The sequence below is a fragment of the Chinchilla lanigera genome, unplaced genomic scaffold (assembly GCF_000276665.1).
Source record: "Chinchilla lanigera isolate Chin_1 unplaced genomic scaffold, ChiLan1.0 scaffold00022, whole genome shotgun sequence".
NCBI lineage: Eukaryota > Metazoa > Chordata > Mammalia > Rodentia > Chinchillidae > Chinchilla > Chinchilla lanigera.
The window spans coordinates 2,163,151-2,180,859 of NW_004955423.1; the positions used below are offsets into that span (position 1 = coordinate 2,163,151).

The 17,709-nt window shown below is 34.7% G+C and overlaps 1 protein-coding gene across 11 annotated transcripts in view; it reads right to left on the reverse strand.

The window, feature by feature from the left end:
• The window catches only part of Rpap2 (RNA polymerase II associated protein 2), a 133,189-nt gene that overhangs the window by 100,988 nt on the left and 14,492 nt on the right, over positions 1 to 17,709 (reverse strand). For all 11 annotated transcript variants that reach the window (XR_001234093.1, XR_001234092.1, XR_001234094.1 and 8 more), the window contains exons 7-8: positions 8,382 to 8,417; positions 5,818 to 6,733 (exon numbers count right to left, since the gene is read on the reverse strand). Coding sequence is in view for 8 of the 11 variants with exons in the window: in XM_013514466.1 (XP_013369920.1) it covers positions 5,818 to 6,733; positions 8,382 to 8,417 (952 nt within the window). In the remaining 3 variants the exon portion in view is untranslated. The remainder of the gene's footprint in view (positions 1 to 5,817; positions 6,734 to 8,381; positions 8,418 to 17,709) is intronic.

The window sequence follows — 17,709 nt, forward strand, 5'->3', positions numbered from 1 at the left end:
TAAACATCATACTGTCTCCCTGGTGTGAGAAACTGAAAGAGTAAATAAGGTCTAAAATGTATAATAGATAGTGTGAAATGGGAAGAAATTGTTAAAAAGGAAAAAGGAAGTAGGACAGGGGAAAGAGGAAAGGAAAGCAGGGAAAAGGGAGAAAAAAATACAAGTTAGTTACACTATTAGTGTCTCCTAGTTCATAGAAAAGAAAAGTTTGCATTAATATTGATTGGAGAATTTTTTATACCTATATCTTATACTCTGAGTAATTCCTTTAAAGATAATAATATGCAGTATATTAACGATTGTTATTCTTCTATCATCTTGTTATGAAGTTTTGTTGTACCTTTTTTCCATAAAGTAAAACAAAGTAGATGAAGAGATCTATTCTACTATAATTAGCATGGTGTTAGCTCAGATATGGACAAATAGATCAATTAATCCACATATTTATAAACATCTCATTTATTAAAAGTTTGACACTATCAGGCACTGAGAAAAAGGAGAATGTTTAATACATAGGGCTGGATAAATTACATATACATATGGGAAAACTATGCAATCTGACACATACTTCTAACCATACAGGAAGAAAAAAGTATAAGTGTGAAAGGAAAAAAGCTTCTAGAAGATAAAATCTGAAATAAGCAATCTGGAATAGGCAAAGATTTCATAAAAAACTAAGGAGAACAACTAGAAAAATGAGTCAAGAGGCTATTTATGAAATTAAAATGGTAAGTCTCAGTAAAAGATTGTGTTTGCAATACATATAGCCAAAAGCTGGGCATCGTGGTGCATGCCTGTAATCCCAGCACTTGGGAAGCTGAGGCAGAAGGATCCTTGCAAGTCTGAGACTGGCCTGGGCTACAGAGTGAGATCAAGGCCAGCCTGACTTGCACAGCAGGACCCTGTCTCAAAAAGACAAAAACAAAACAAAACCAAAAACCAAAAAACATATAGCCAAAAAAGGGTTTGAAAATTGCTAAGCACAGTGGCACACGCCTATAATCCTAGCACTGAGGGAGGCTAAGGCAGGAGATTTATAGGTTCAAAGTCCTGCCTGGCCAACTTGGTAGGACCTTTCTCGAACTAAAAAATAAAAATATCTGGGGAAGTAGCTCACCCCTAGGTTCAATCCCCAGTACCACAAAAACAAAGAGACTTAAAGACTGCATACCTAAAATATTTCCACTGGGCACAGTGGTGCATACCTGTAAGCCCAACACTCTGCGGGATTGAGATGGGAGGACTGTCAGTTTACACCCAGTGTGGGGAACTTAACGAAACCGTCTCAAAATAAAAAAATATTTTTAAAAAATTAAGAATAAGGGCTGAGGATATAGGTCAGTGTGAACCTCTGGATTCAATCTCTAGTACAAAAAATAATTTTTATAAATCAGTTAAGACAAAAGCCCCAGACAGTCTAAAAGAAAGAAGACTTGAAGAAGTACTTCAAAAAAAGACTATCCAAAAGGTTAAAAAACAAACATTTCAAGCAATGAGCACAAAAGTGTTCAATTCATTACGTATAAGACAAACATAATGTAACTTCCAAGTAATTCTTCCAGAATAGCTAAAACTAATATCAAAAGGTCACAAGGTAGTAAAGTCTTATACAGTGGTAGTACAACTGTAAAGCAAAACAACCATTTTTGAAAATTGTTAAGCATTATCTAATAATAGTTGTATACATGCATATACTATAACCCAGTAGTTACAGTACTAGCTGTATATCCTTCAGAACTGGATACACATTAGCAGAGACATGGACAAGAAAGCTGAGTATAGCACTATTTATAATAGCACCAACCTGAAAACAAACACACAAACTGTTTATTAACATAAATTATATTCTCCCCTTACCAGGGGTCTCACTTTGTGAGGTTTCAGTTAGTTGTGGCCAATTATGATCCAAATATATTAAATGGAAAAGTCCCATAAAAAAATTACTAAGTTTGAAATTCATAGTAGCATGATGAAATCTTGCTCCATTTCGTCTCCAGGGGACGCGAAACACCCTTCTATCTAGCATATCCAGTTTATATATGCCATTCTAGCCTGTTAGTCACTTGGTAGCCACAGATCAACAGAGGTGGTTATCATGGATTCTGTGCTCAGGTATTTTACTTAGCAATGGCTCTAAAGTACACAGGTAGTGATGCTAGCAATTCTGAGAAGCCAAAGGGAAGATTTAAACTGCTGTAAGAGAAAACATAGTAATACTTGACTTAAGCAAAACTACAGTATGTGGAAACTGCTAAGATCTACAATAAAAATAAAATCACGAAATTGTGAAGGAAAAATAACCTACACCAAAAGCTTCATCCAAAGTGCATAGTAATTAGTAAGTTAAGATGGAAAAAAAAAAAAAAAAAAAAAAAAAAAAAAAGAAAGATGGAAAAGACATTATAACTTGTAGGTAGAAGACATGAACAGAAAATATGTTCCAACTGACAGCAACTTGTTGTGCCAGAAAACATTAAGCCTGCACAAAGACTTCAGCAAGGGAAACCTGAAATGAGTGACACCAAGCTGTTTACTTTAAGGAATCATGACACCAATTCAGAAATTGGTTTGGACGGGATAGGATACATCTGCCAATGAAGAAGCTACTGCCACATTTCGGCCAGAATCGATTAAGGAGAAAAGACATCATTCAAAACGAGTCTTCAACTGTGATGCTACTGGGCTCTCACAGACGATGATGTCCAACAGAACCTACATTCATAAAAGCGCAAAGGTGGCAGCAGCATATAAAATATGGAAGGACAGATTAACTCTGGTATATGGCAACTAGGACATGTAAATCAAGCAGTAAGAACTCATGCATTCTCAAAAAGAAAGCAAACTTTCTCTGCCCTTGTTCTAGCAGCATAACCAGAAAGTGGAGGTGACAGCCATCTTGTCTGTGGAATGGTTCTACTGATGCTTTATCCCAGAAATGTAAAAATATTCAGACGAGGAAGGGTCAGAATTAAAGTCTGATTTAATAAAAGGCAATGTACCTGGCTGTCCCGAATCTGTTAGCTATGAAAGTGCATGTGTCAAAGTTGTGTTTTTATCTTCAAATACAACCTTCTGATCTCAGCCCCTTTGTCAGATATTACTTGGTTTACTAAGGCCATATATCCCCATCAGCTATTTGATCAGTAAGAGGCAGAGCCTAATATAGACTTAATGATAGTGCTAGAAGTCATTTGCTATTGCTGACACAGTAAAATCTACCAAAGCTGCAATGGATGAGTTGAAACCAGAAACTGTAAATGCCTCCTGGAAGAACTTATGGAGTGCAGGCATAATGATTTTAAAGGCTTCTTGAGATTTGATGGACAAATTAGGGAAATCATGCAATTTCCTGGAGAAAGATTTACCAACATGTTTGATGAAGGGGAAACTTAATGAAGGCTATTAAGAAGTATAAGCAAGTAAGGAACTGGAAGAACTTTCTGAGTCATCTACAGTGGAAGTGGAAGATGAAGATGCTGAAGCAATCAGCAATACTGCCACTACTCAAACTTGCTCAAGTGTTTCAAATCACAGATATGAGAAGGTAAAATTACAGAACATAATCCTTGGATGGAACACACCATTAAAGTCACTTGATCACTGCTGAAGGCTCACAGTGTTTTCAAAAGGTTTCAGCAAAGTATGGCTTCAACTATCAAAGATCCCCAATGATTGATATCACCTGTTACTGACATTTAATGACTGATGTTATCATTGCTTGATGATCCAGGATCACCTGAAGCAGAAGATTATCTGGACATATCATCAGGAAGTGAATAGCGCTTAACATTACATTATAAGGTCTACATCATTCACCTCACTTCATATATCCGATAGGCCCTGTACCATCCCTGAGTATGACAAGAAAGGTGACTATGGTAAAATATTTTGAGAAACACTACATTCAACTTTTATTTTGAGAAACACTACATTCAACTTTTTGTATAGTTACAAGTGTTCTATTGTTTTTGTTGTCAATCTCTTACTTTGCCAATTTCTAAACTAACCTTATTGCAGGTGTGTATCAATGATGGCAAATATTTTAGAGCTTTCAATGATATGAACAGCCTGCTGCATTAGTGCCACCCCTGGTGTATATGTTTAGGAAAAAACACACAGAATTTGGTACTCTCCCTGGCTTCAAGCATTCACTGGGAGTCACAGAACATATCCCTCAAGGATGAGGGGACTACTATCTTCATATAATGAACTATTACAGCAACAAAAGAATGAACTATAGCTACATACAACAACACAAATGACTCACAAACATGACACTGCATAAGATAAAATGGATACCTAACAATACATGGTGTTCAAAAACTAGCAAAAACTAATTTGTTATTATAATAGTTATTAATGTTAGAGTGATAAGAACAGATGTTAGTGGATATCTAGTTTACTTGTAATGATCTGTTTCTTGGTCTTGGCTACACAGGTGTATTCATATCTGAATTTTTAATGAGCTGTATTCTCACTTATATTTCAATGAAAACTTAAAAAATATTATGCAACAAAAGAAAAGAAATAAATTTCAGGTATTACTCTCTCCCTTTTCTTACAAGTGAAGAACCTACAAATGGTAGGCTTATGGAACTTGGTGTGAGACACTACTGATCACCAGCTTAATATAAGTTTTGGATGCTGTCTAGTAATATAGTTAATGTGCATTCAATAGGTACCAGGCTAGGAAAAAATTATATAGAAATAAATTCCTTTTCCTTTCTTTTTCTGAGATAGGGTCTTGCTACGTAATTCAGGCTGGCTTTGAACTCACTATTTAGCCCAGGATGGCCTTAAACTTGAATTTGCAGTGATCCTTCTGTCTCAGCCTCCTGAGTACTGGGATTACAAGCATGTGTCACCATGCCTGACTAAAAATTTTTGAAGTTTTACCATATTTCCTCTTCTCTTCTCTTTTCAGATCTTCAAATATATTTTTAAATTTAGGGCCATGCTTATTCAGAAGCCTTTAGTAGCAAACTTTTGCGGCAAAAACAGTTATTACCTGTTCTTCCTCACACCAAATGATTTCATTTCCCAGATAATACCTATCAATCACACTGGGAACTAGAAATACTAAAAAGTTTTCCTAAATATTAGTGGCATACATTCAGTTTCTACATATAATGACTATTTACTGAATACCAATCATATATCATCCACTGTGATAAGTGCCTTACATATATTATTTCTAAAACAACTGAGCAGGGGAAGCTATTAACAGTCCCATTTACAGATGAGGAAACAGGCTCAAGAAACTAACTTTTCATAGAACAAGTAAATCTAAATCTGAATGCACTTTCCATTCTTTATATCCACTATTTTCCCAGTAAGTCTCCTTTACTATATTATTTCATCTCTAATATATTAAATGCACATGGTTGCCATATATTATCTAAAGACGAATACTTTACTATTCAACTAGTAAGTCTATTCTACTGCATATAGTCACATTGGAAATAAAACACAAACACCCCAAGTAGTAATCTGAAGAAACTGTAACAATGAAAAAGCCTCTTCATACAGTATGCTTATTATACAAATGGGTTTTAAGAAAATATATTCCACCTTTCTAGTCTACTCTCACCAGAGAAAAATATTATATATTACATACTTGTGAAAGCTTACTAGGAACAAACTTCAACATAATTATAAAATCATAATGCCAATAGTGAAGATGGTATTTTAAACCAAGGACAGAATTACTAAAGAAGCTTTATGAAAATTTAACATTTAATACACTTGCTCCAGCACCACCATCTGTTATGATGAATTTTCCAAATGCTAGCAACTCAGAAAATCTCATTGACATACCTCTTCTGAGTCTTGTGATTTGGTAATGTCTTCATTCAAAACATACTGTCCTCGATAAAATTCCCTGATCCTCAGATTGAATGTTTCAGTTTCTTTTTTCAAAGACTCATAACTTGGTAGGGTCTTAATGGCTGTATCTGAGCCTCTGAAAGGTAAAGACTCATCCAGGCTATTCTGAGGTCCCCTGAAGGCAAGGGAGTGATTATCTGAATCGGAGTTTATGTCATCTTCATCAAGTTCTTCATTAGCTGGACAGACTGAAGATGATTTCAGAAATATGGAAGCGTACTTTTGGCCATACAAAAACCTCAAGGTTTCTTCTGTCTTCCATTCAATCAAAGTCTCCCTTAGAACTTTAAGTAAGTTTGTCTTTGCAACTTCAGGACACATCTGCCCTGAACTGGAAACTTGGTTTGATTTGGCAAATTTCTTCTTAAAATGCTCAGCACTTTTCTTACTTATACCTACCAGAGTTATTTCTGACATATTACATTTGTTTTCAAAATGTCCTGAAGCTTTTAATCTTTCACGTGGACTTTTTGAAGAAATCTGAGTATTTACTTTCTGAAAGGGAAGTTCACAAGCAGCAGCTTTCTTCTGATCATCTAATTTGCAACTGCCTAGCTGCTCAGTGACTTCTACTACTGTCTGTTCTTTGTCTTTGAGTGTGGACTTAGTTTTTTGACCAGCTTTCTTTTTCATTATGCTCTTGCGCAGCTGTGACCCTGTACCCGTTGTATTTGGTCTGTTTCCTGGTAGAATAGAGGAAACGAAGTCTTGTTCACTATCGCTGCTACTATCACTACAAGTGCTAGAAGAACTAGATTCAGATTGCTTTTCAAAATGATCAGGATTATCAATATCTGATGTTTTAATGGCTTTACTGCATAATTGTACTTCTTCTCCAGAATGACCACTGCAAAACAAAAGATAAACATGGTAACTATCTCAGGAAAGCAAAATGTCCCAAGGTTATTTATAATTTGTAACCTTTAAGGTAGGAATTTTATTCCCTAGGCACACTCTTATTTATAAGTGCTGATATATACATTTTAAAAGAAGGCTATAGTTTTTCTATATCTAATATATGTTTGATATACTTCTTTTATCTTTCTTCCTTTTACCCATTCCCCTCCAATTATTTTTTAAATAGTTAAAGCAAAATAAGAACAACAAAACTTTAATAATGCTATTCTAGAGTTATTCTGGCTTTTGTCTATTGTTTCTGTGACTGCTTTATATAAACATTTTTAAAAAGCTCATCTTTTGAAAATTTCATTACTGGCTTTTCAAAACACACATCTTTCAAACTCTGTTAAAGTTTGAAAGATTAAGACAGATGAGTAAACATTTTCTAATTCTGGCTGAGATTCACACAGAAAATTCCACAGAATGAAAAACACAAAGTCATAACAGAAAATAAAATTGGCAAGCTAACATTTTCCAATGAAAGACATTTACATTTGAAACATTTCTGAGTTCCAATGGAATGCGAACAATAAAAGACAACAGTTGTTCCTCTGACTATGTTTTTAAATTTTAGATTTGAATAAGGTTAAGAATTATGAAAGAGCGAAGGGAAAGAATGGAGCAGCTTTGGCAATTCAACCTAAGACAAATTAAGGACAGGTAAGCAGTAGCTCTCACACAAACACACATATCAGGACTATGAAACACTGAGATGGGGAAGTTTCTAGGCCAAGAAACACGCTGTGGGGAAGTATAAAATAAAAAAAACAGGGGAAAAAAGCTGAAAGCAAGGTTGGAGATGGGAATGGAGAAAAGATGACACACTTTTTCAGTATTAGATATGATTTTTTTTAAGTTAGAATCTAACCAAATAGAGAACCACCAGATAAAAAGAAAAGTAAGCATAATTTTAAAAATCAGAACAATTCAACTTTCATATATTTCATACTTTCTCTTAGAATTTTAAGGCAATTTTATTTTTCCATTTTGAGGTTGAAGCTATAAATTAAAGAGATGCATCAATAAATAAATGTCTTTCTGTGGTACATATTATGTACCTAAGGTAGTGGCTAATAATTAGGAACATTTATTGTAAGAGTTAAAGGAGGTATTTTGACAGCCAAGGCTGGGCAAAGAATACTATGAGGAGGGTTTAGGAAAAAAATCACAACCTGGGATTTATATTAATGCTTTAGACGTTCTTTCAAATAATTAAATAACCGATACAATAATGTCTTGAACTCCTATAAAATAAGACCATAAAAGCCTTTCAACAAATGTAATTGACACAATCTAACTGACAAAGAAACACAGAATCTGAGATGGAGGCTTTGTTTGGGTCATATTTCAACAGGTTCAATTAGACTTCCACAGTAGGAACAGCTGTACGATAAATCACACAGATCAAATACATCATTTTACCATCACAAAAGAAAAAGCTGAACACATCAAATATTTCTTTCTATGAGCCAGAATAGGGCACTTATAATGTATCAGCACAGAAAGTCTAAGAGCTCATATCACCTAGGACACTCATAATGTTTCTATTAACATGAATACTATATAGAAGGTAAGTGATACTGATTCAACCATACCTTTGTCCTTCCTTTAGCAGCTGAAAATCAGGTTGTCTGTGACAAAAAAAATAGAAATAGAAAATTGAAGGCAACTGACAGGTCAAATGCTTTCAAATGTTTTTGTTAATTATATTAGATAGAAAATATAATTAAAAGAGACCAATTCCAATAAGGATATTTGCCTTAAAAAAAAAAAAAAGGACAAAGTACTGTGAAACTCCTCGATAAAGTTTATTATAATGTCTCATTTCAAATGTATTTATTTTCAGAACTAAGTGCCACACACCTAAAAAAGTTTTGTTGACTAACCTGAATAAAAGTAGATCATTCTGTTCCCCATAAATTCCAAAATCGTTACTGTCTATATGGTTAATTAATCATATATTCCTTTATGCTCTACATTATCTAAATGTTTTACTTTTCAATATGTTTAAGTCTAGTTTCTCATGTAGGCTACAAGCTCCTTGAGGGCAGCTTACAGTATATTCATAATACTCTTATACAGTCAGTATCTTTATCTTGATTTCTTAGAAAGTTACATTGTACTGTGAGTGTGAACTAGGAGGTATGATAAAAAAATACGGTGAATGCTTAAATTGAAAGAAAAATCCATTAAGCAAAAGACACATTTCCATTCATTCCCCTCATACTTCCACTTCAAAAACACTTATTCCATTGTTCTTGCCATTTTCTGAAGCAGCTTTGGGAAGTCCTCTTTCTTGAGCATCTTTAGTTGCACTGTGATGGCTGCCTCAATGTTCCAAACCAATTCAAAACATTTACCTTTCATGTCATTTGACTTTGGGGAACAGCCAGAGGTCACACATTACCAGGTCCAGTGAATAAGGTAGACAAGGACACATTATAGTGTTTTTATAAGCCTGCCTTTCCATTGGATGGTACTCGGCAGCATTTATTTTTTTTTTTTATCTGTTTGTTTTTGGAGACAAGGTCTTGCTATGTAGTTCAGGCTAGCCTTGAACTCACATTGTACCCCAGGCTGGACTCAAACTCGCAGTGATCCTCCTGTTTTAGTCTCCCCAGTGCTGGGATTACAGGCATGCACCACTACACCTGGCTCATTCACTATGTTCACTAATACCTTGCAAAGACACTTACCGAAAAGGACTTCCAGAACTGCTTCAGAAAGTGGCAAAGACGATTGGGTAAGTATGTGCACAGCAAGGAATGTTTTGAGGGAGATTAATGACAGTGTGTCTTACTGTAATAAATTTTTTTTATAAACTTAAACATTTATAGTATGTATACTGTGATCACACCTCATATGTAGATTGAGTGATTTAATTTAACTCTAAGAACAGTTTGGCCATTCAATACCAGAAATCTCATTTGGTCATCATGATATTAAAAAAGGAGAAATATTCTTCCAAATGTAAAACACACATACACACACACACACACACACACACACACACACTCTCATGCCAGATATAAAAAGGAACACCTAATAAATCCATGAGGATAGGAAAAATACTGTGAGGATTCTGTCTACCTTATGCTCATTTTTACAGTGAACCTAAAGCTGTCCTAGAAAATAAGTCTACCTGAAAAGAAAGGGAAAAAACAGTCATCAGTTAGTAGATAAAGGCAGTTGAAATTAACCCTATGAATCTTGTTTGGGGGTTTTATCCATGTATTATCACACCCCTCCCTTAAAAAAAAAGAGCTGTTCTGCTTAAATCTACCTTACTTCTTTACAAACGAACAAAAACCCAGCCCTGTCCTTCAATCATAAAGGCCACCAGCCCTTATCATTGTAAGCTTTACGTAAAGAAGTCTGCACTCATCATTTTTAATTCCATTATCTTTTATTCAGTCATCAACTCTCTGCCTTCTGGACTCTACACCCATTACTCCTCTGAAATGGCTCTTGCTAAGATCACCAATTACCACAGGATTGATAAATCTAATGGATATTTTTCAGTTTTTGTTTTTTAAGGAAGAGAATCAGTATGAAAGGAAACCTCAACAGAGGAAGAATAAGTCATAAGTCCTAGAGAGAGAACTGAATCACTAACAAAGAGGAGTGTGATGTACTTGCAATGAGGAGACAAAGAAGTGAGAGTACATATGAAACAAATAATGCTGAAAGAGACGCTGCTCTATGGAGGAACAAGAAAACAGCCTGTTGCTAGACACAGGTGCAAGTCTCTCGGTCCTTCTTTTCAATCCTGGCCTTCCTTCCAGCTGTCACACCTCAGTGACAGGAGTCACTGGTGAGGAGGTAATATGCTATTTTTCACAACCCTTAGGCTGTAACTACTTGTTAGATACTTCTTGCGTATCTCTGTCTTCCTGAGAAACCACTTTGAAGATACCACCACGTATTACAGCAGCCATTGATATTTTCCTACTAATCTCTCCATAACTGTAATGTTTGTATTGTTCCTATCCTATTTCGTAAATGGATGCATGTTTATTATTACATGTTCCCTACAACAACCACTGAGAATAATTAGTGATTATTCAATAGGTCACTTATGTATAGCTCTATTTATTTTCTTTAGAAGCCACTTTGAAGATACCAAAGTATAGTACAACTATAGATAATCTCCTACCTCTTTTGTCTGTAACTCACTATTATTTGTCTATTTGTTTTCCTGAGAAACTATCTTGTAGATAACAATACGTAAAACAATAACCATTGACAATTTCCTACCACTTTGTCTGTAATTTGTAAGCCTCCCCACTTATTATGTTATCCTTCTTCTACTCTTTAAAATTAAAAAAAAAGAGACGCTGCTGAATGCCTTCAATTATTTCAATAAATTAGTAGCTTAAATTATTTACTATAGCTTAGGTTCAAGGTTTAAGGAGAGCAGAAAAGATCTGAATGTATCATATAGCCAATAAGAAATGAAGGAGAGAAAATGGGAGCAAAAAATTGGGAACAAGGCCAAAAGAATGCAGAGGACAGGCTTTGGTAGACAAACCTACTGGGTTTAAACACCAAATCTCTCAACATCAGCCAAATGTCCTTTCCTGTATCACTAAACCTCTTTGAATACCAGTTCCACCATCTATAAAATAGGTAACATAATATTTCTTTAGGGATGCTCTGAGGCCTGCATTACATGAGATAGCTGACTTAAAATATTAATGGCCTTATTTGAGAACTTCCCCCAATAATGTTTAGAAATCTAAACACATAAAAATAAAAAAAGATGACTGGAGCTTGGGAAGTAGACAGGACAAAAGGTTAAAGGAAAAACCACCTACAATTTTCTTCAGAGGACAACACTGTAACAGCTGACAGAACCCCAGAAAACAAATGTAAGGGTCTGCCAATCCAGAAAAACAAAGCTGGGGGACACAAGAGGTCAAAATGAGGTTAAAAACAGACTAATATTTGCAGACGAGATGGAGGTTGTGGTCACAAATGGGAAGTTCTTATTTCAAGATCTTGAAAGAATACCAAGTAAGAATGAGATCTGGGTATGGCTAATCAAAATGTAAGCTTTTCTTTCTTTAATATCTTTTTGAGACAGGGTCTTGCTTTGCACTTCAGGCTGGCCTCGAATTCACATCGATCCTCCTGCCTTGGCCTCTGGGCTTCCCGAGTGCTGGGACATAGCTGTGCACCACCAGGCCCGGCATAAATGTTATTGTAATGAATACAACTTAACATAGTTTTATATCAAATCCCCAGCTCCACAACTTGATTCTCTCTTTTTCTTTTGAGATGGAAACTCACTATGCTGCCACAGCTGGCCTTGAACGCTGGAACTCAGCCAGTCTTTCCCACGCCTCTGCCTCCCAAGTAGGTAGGCGTTAAGGTACACAGCACAGCGCCAGGCCTGATATTTTTTGAAAATTAAAAGAAAACCTAGTTTCTAAAGGTAAGAGAAAAATTAACATATACAAGTGTCTACTATATTCTACGGGTTTTTAAAAAAAATTGTAGTAAAGGGGCCAGAGGCATATCTAGTTCACCGGCAGAGCATAAGCTTAGCATGTGCCAGGCTCTGGGCTCAATTAAGTAAATAAAAATTTAATAAATTTAAAAGTTGTGGTAAAATATATATAGCATTAAATTTACCACTTCAACTTCAAAGAATCACCAACTGGGATCTCATCTTATCAAAAAGCTTTTGCACAGCAAAAGAAATCACCAGAGAGTGAAGAGGCAACCAGAGTGGGAAAAAATTTTAGCCACTGTCGCTCAAACAAAAGACTTCTACCTAGAATATATAAAGAACTGAAAAAAATCAGCCCTCCCAAATTCAAAGACTCAATCAAAAAATGGGCATCTGAGATGAATACACAGTTCTCAGATGAAGAAATACGAATGGCAAATACATATATGAAACAATGTTCAACGTAACTGGTCATTCAAGATGGAAATTAAAACAACACTGAGATTCCACCTCACCCCAGAAAGAATGCCTACCATCAAGAAATCAACCAATAACAAATGCTGAAAGGGCTGTGGGGAAAAAGGAACCTTTCTCCACTGTTGGATGCGAGTGTAGACTGGTACAGCCACAGTGAAAATCAGTGTGGAGATTCCTCAAAAAGCTAGGATTAGAGGGCCCATTTGACCCAGCAGTATCCATTCTGGGTATCTTCTCGGAAGAACTGAAAAGATCATACTGCAGTGATGTATGTGCATCCATGTTTATAGCAGCACAACTTGTAATACGTAAATCTTGGAAAGAACCTAAATGCCCATCAACCAAGGAATGGATAAAAAAGATGTGGTCTTTTTATACAATGGAGTACTACTGAGCCATAAAGAAGGATTAACTTGAGACTTTTATAGGTAAATGACTTGAGACCATACTCATAAATGAAATAAATCAGATTCACATGTGTAAACATCACATTGTCTCCCTGGTGTGAGAAACTGAAAGAGTAAATAAGATTTAAAATGTACAAAAACTATTGTGAAATGGGAAGAAATTGTTCGAAAGGAAAAAGGAACTAGGATGGGTGAAAGGGAAAGGACAGTAGGAAAAAAAGAAAAAAAATGCATGTTAGTTACACTGTTAGTGTCTCTTAGTTCATTAAAAAGGAAAGTCTGTGCTAATATCAATTGGAGAAATTTTTATGCCCATATCTTGTACTCTGAGCAACTACTTTATAAAGATAACAACATGTAATACCTTAACTACTATTATTCTATTATTTTGTTATGAAATTTTGTTTTACCTTTTTTCCATAAAATAAAAAAATAAATTTACCATTTCATGCATTTTTAGGGATACAGTTTAATGCATTTACTTTAAGCACATGTATATTGTTGTACAACAATCATTACCATCTCCAACACTTTTTCATCTTTCTAAACTGTACCCTTGGTAACTTATATATTATTTTATCTTCACACAACTTACAACTTCATTTTTTATAGTAAGGAAACTGAAGCTTTGAGAGGTTAACTGACTTCCTAAGATTACACAGCTAACAAGAATAAATCTAGTTTCAAACTTAGGCTGATTTCAAAGTCTTACATCTTTCCACAGCATGTTACTATTAATGTCAGAAAAAAAGACTCCAAAAAAGTACACAACAAAAAAGGTTGTGAGGACACCACCTTTGCTTAATCCCTCTCATAGGAATTCTCTGTACTTTAAAATCTACTGTTTTCTTCTCCTTTGTTTAATTTGTCTGACTTCAGGTAAAGAAAACATACAACTTCTAGATGTTAACTGTTTATGACTGACACTACTCCTCTTAGTTCCCAATTTATAAAATGAAGAATGGTACTGGATACTAAAATAAGTTCATCATGGAACTACATTTGAGTTTACTCAGGAATTAAATGAAAGGTTCAACATAAAACCTCAGTTTGTTACAAGGGACCAAGTTACTTTGCTTTCTTTTCTATACTTTCTTGGATGAAATTCAAATTCTTTTTGTTAAAATCGTTCTTTCTCTTTAGGCTAAGTATCTTCCATTTCCTTTTTCACAATTCAAACTCCCCTGGATCTAGTTTTGGGAGTTCAATTTAAAAAACAAAAATAAGCTGGGTGTGGTGGTGCACACCTGTAATCCCAGCATTCAGGAGGCTGAGGCAGGAGGACTCTTGTGAGTTCAAGGCCAGCCGGGGCTACAAAGTGAGCTCAAGGCCAGCATGAATTGCATAGTGAGACCGTCTCAAAAAAACCAACTAAATAAATAAAAATAAAAGACAAAAATAAGTAGCCATCCCAGTTAAAATGTTTCTTCATAAATGTTTCATTTTATTTGCACTAAGGCATAAATTAAATGATTAGCTTTAATTTTAACAAAGTAAATCTTAAACTGGAAATAACCTGCATATATATGTACACATATAAAAATGTGTATACATGTTTTTTGAAATATGTACATATATACATGCATGTGTGTACATGTACAGAGTTCACCGAAGAATGTATACACACTTCAGGAAAAGAAACATAGTATGATGTTTTTTCAACAGATGGTGTTACCTTTGTATGGGGGACTCTTAAAAGAATGTTGTGTATTGCAGAAAACCCACTATACCACTGGTCCTTAGAGAAGAAACCAAAAAAGCATGCACAGCCATCTCAACGACCAACGTTACTGAAGCAGCAGTTCATCATGGAAGCTAGTGGCCACCACTCTGAGCACCTCTTGTAATTGTAGAGGCCAAAGGTAACTTGTATTAATCTCATGATGTCTCAATAAATTTAGCATTAAAACATTTGTACAAGTGGTGTTTTTTTTGGTACTAGGAGTCAAACTCAAGACCTCGCGCTTGCCAGGCAGGTGCTGTGCCACTGAGCTATATATTCCTGCCCCTTATACAAGTTTTTCTTTTCCTGAAGTGTGTATATATTGTTTTGTGGAGTCTGTATCATTTGAGATATATATATATATGTATATATAACACATAGATCAACAGAAGCAGCATATTGTAATTCTCCCATGAGAAGAACTTTTCAAATAACATTTTGAGATGTTAAAATCTGTTTTGGAAAGCTTTCATTCTGCATACTGAGCAACAGAGGTGGCTGTTCAGGAAGAGGTTATAAAAGTTAGTTCTGCAGAGGTTTTTGGCTTCCGCATCTCAGAAATTATACTATGTGTATTGCCAAGAAGTGATGTGTGAAAATCCCCTAATCTGGACCACATGATGGCGCTTTCAGCACTGTCAGCATTAACCATTCACTCTAATTTGTTCTATAAAATCACATTTGCTTTTCACTGTTTCTTGGCTTTTGGCTCACAATTAAAGAAACTTCCTTCCTTCAAAGACTTTTCAGAGCCTACATTAAGCCAAAGATGATTTATAAATGCAAACATATCCCTCTCTAAATCACACTGCCTCAGACTATCAAAACTGTATATGTGGTCTATTTTTGGCCACTAATTGGGTAAAAAATTTCTAACTCACAAGATGAGAAACATCATACTGCATTATGACCTAAACCATTCTAGGCCAATGCTTTGTCTCTAACAGGATATCAAGGCACATTTTGTGAAAAGTACTACTGCCATCCATGTCTTTAATGATAAATTTCAGCTGTTTTCTCAGATCTTAAAATGAAGGACTAAAAAATCTCCAAAGCCTTTCTAACTTCAAAGCCTTGATCAAAGTATGGTACTAGAATTTATTATGAATTTGTCTAAATTGTTTTTGTAGTCACTTATACATCTGTACTGATAAGACAGTAAATATGCTATGGTATAAAGTCTTATAAATTTTAAGGGACATTACTAGGTTTTAGTATTTTAGATTCTGATAAGTTTATATTCGTGTTCATAATAATGGAAGATCAATGTTCTATTTCCAAAAGGTATGTGAGACCAGGGTGTCCCCAAAAAGATTAACTTCAAATTGTTTAGGATATAACTTAAAAATATCCCTGACTTTTCTTTGTAATTTAAAAACTGGTCCAGTCCTTTATCACTGTTAGCTTTATAGAATTCAAATTATTAAAGCCAGTAACTTTTATCCTTAAATCAGATAGAATTTGTTATAAGGTAGTATAAGTTTATCTGGTCTTATGCTGACAATTTTCACTTTTATAAATAAAACATTTCCTTATCTAAAAAACTTTCACTACAGTAGCAGTTACTAAAGATACAACTGACTCAGAACTGTTAAATAATAGCACTAAAGGGAACTAACAGGCTAAATGCAACTTTCTGCTTTTACAAATGAGGAGACTGGGTAAGGTCTAATGCTGATAACAGCTCTCCTATAGAAAAACAACTAAAAACCTGAGCTACATTTAGTAAAAATGTTCTTCAAATTGCAGATTAAGGGTATTGCCACCAGCATTTTACAATACCAACAGAGCAGAAAGTAACATAGGTGCTTCAATAACTCTTTTCCCCCAGTTATATGCATACAACAGATCATAGTGTAAAATGCATTCATGACAGTCAGTTCAGAAGTCACTGCAATACCTAATTTTTGAGTAGATTTAAAATTTTACTTTTAAAGTTTATTAATTTACTACTATGGTACTAATTTTACTTAGTACAATGAGTACCACAGTATCACTAAGCTAACAAATATATCTGTGTTTTAAATACTTAATGATATCATTTAAAATAGGTCATATTTTCCCTTAAAAAAAAAAAAAGACTGGTTGTGAACCATCTATGAACAGAGAGATCTTTTAAGTGTCGTATCTCTGCAGGGCTTCTATGTGTAACAGCTAAACAACCTTTTTCAAATAGCAAATTCTAGAATTTTGATCCTAGAGTTCTGATCTTTAGCAAACACTCAAACAAACAACAACAACAAAACAAAAACAAAAAAACAAAAAACACATCACCAAAAAACACCCAAAATATTTGTGAAAAAAAAAAAACAGTGACCTCTAGTGGACTCATTAAATGACACTGACATAATCCTCGTTCCTAATAATTTAGAAATTAAAGTAACACTGATATATACAGGTAAAAAAGATACTGATATCATAAAATTGAAAAGTATCATATAAAATTAAGGGCTATTGTTACATTATGTACAATGGGACAAATGTATATTTATAAATTACTTACTGGTTTCTTCCAATCAAGTGAGAAATGAGCAGAATTCTGGCCTTATTCAGAATCTATCACTAGCTTAAGAAAAACATTTAGGCTTTTTAAGCTTGTTTAATGAAGGTGTCCAGTTAAACCTAGGGATTCTTTAAGTGCTTTAATTATAATTCTTTCTTCTTTAACTCATCTTTTAAACCAACACCATATTAAGTTCTGCTCAAAAAATATCTGCTGGTTCCACAATGCTTGAGAAAATACTAAACTTAGCTTGCCTCTTATTATTTGAGTATCATTATCTTTTTCTTACCATAATATACAGAAATTTCCTCCAATCTACGAGGGATACATTACAAGACACCACCCCTCTGGGGATGCC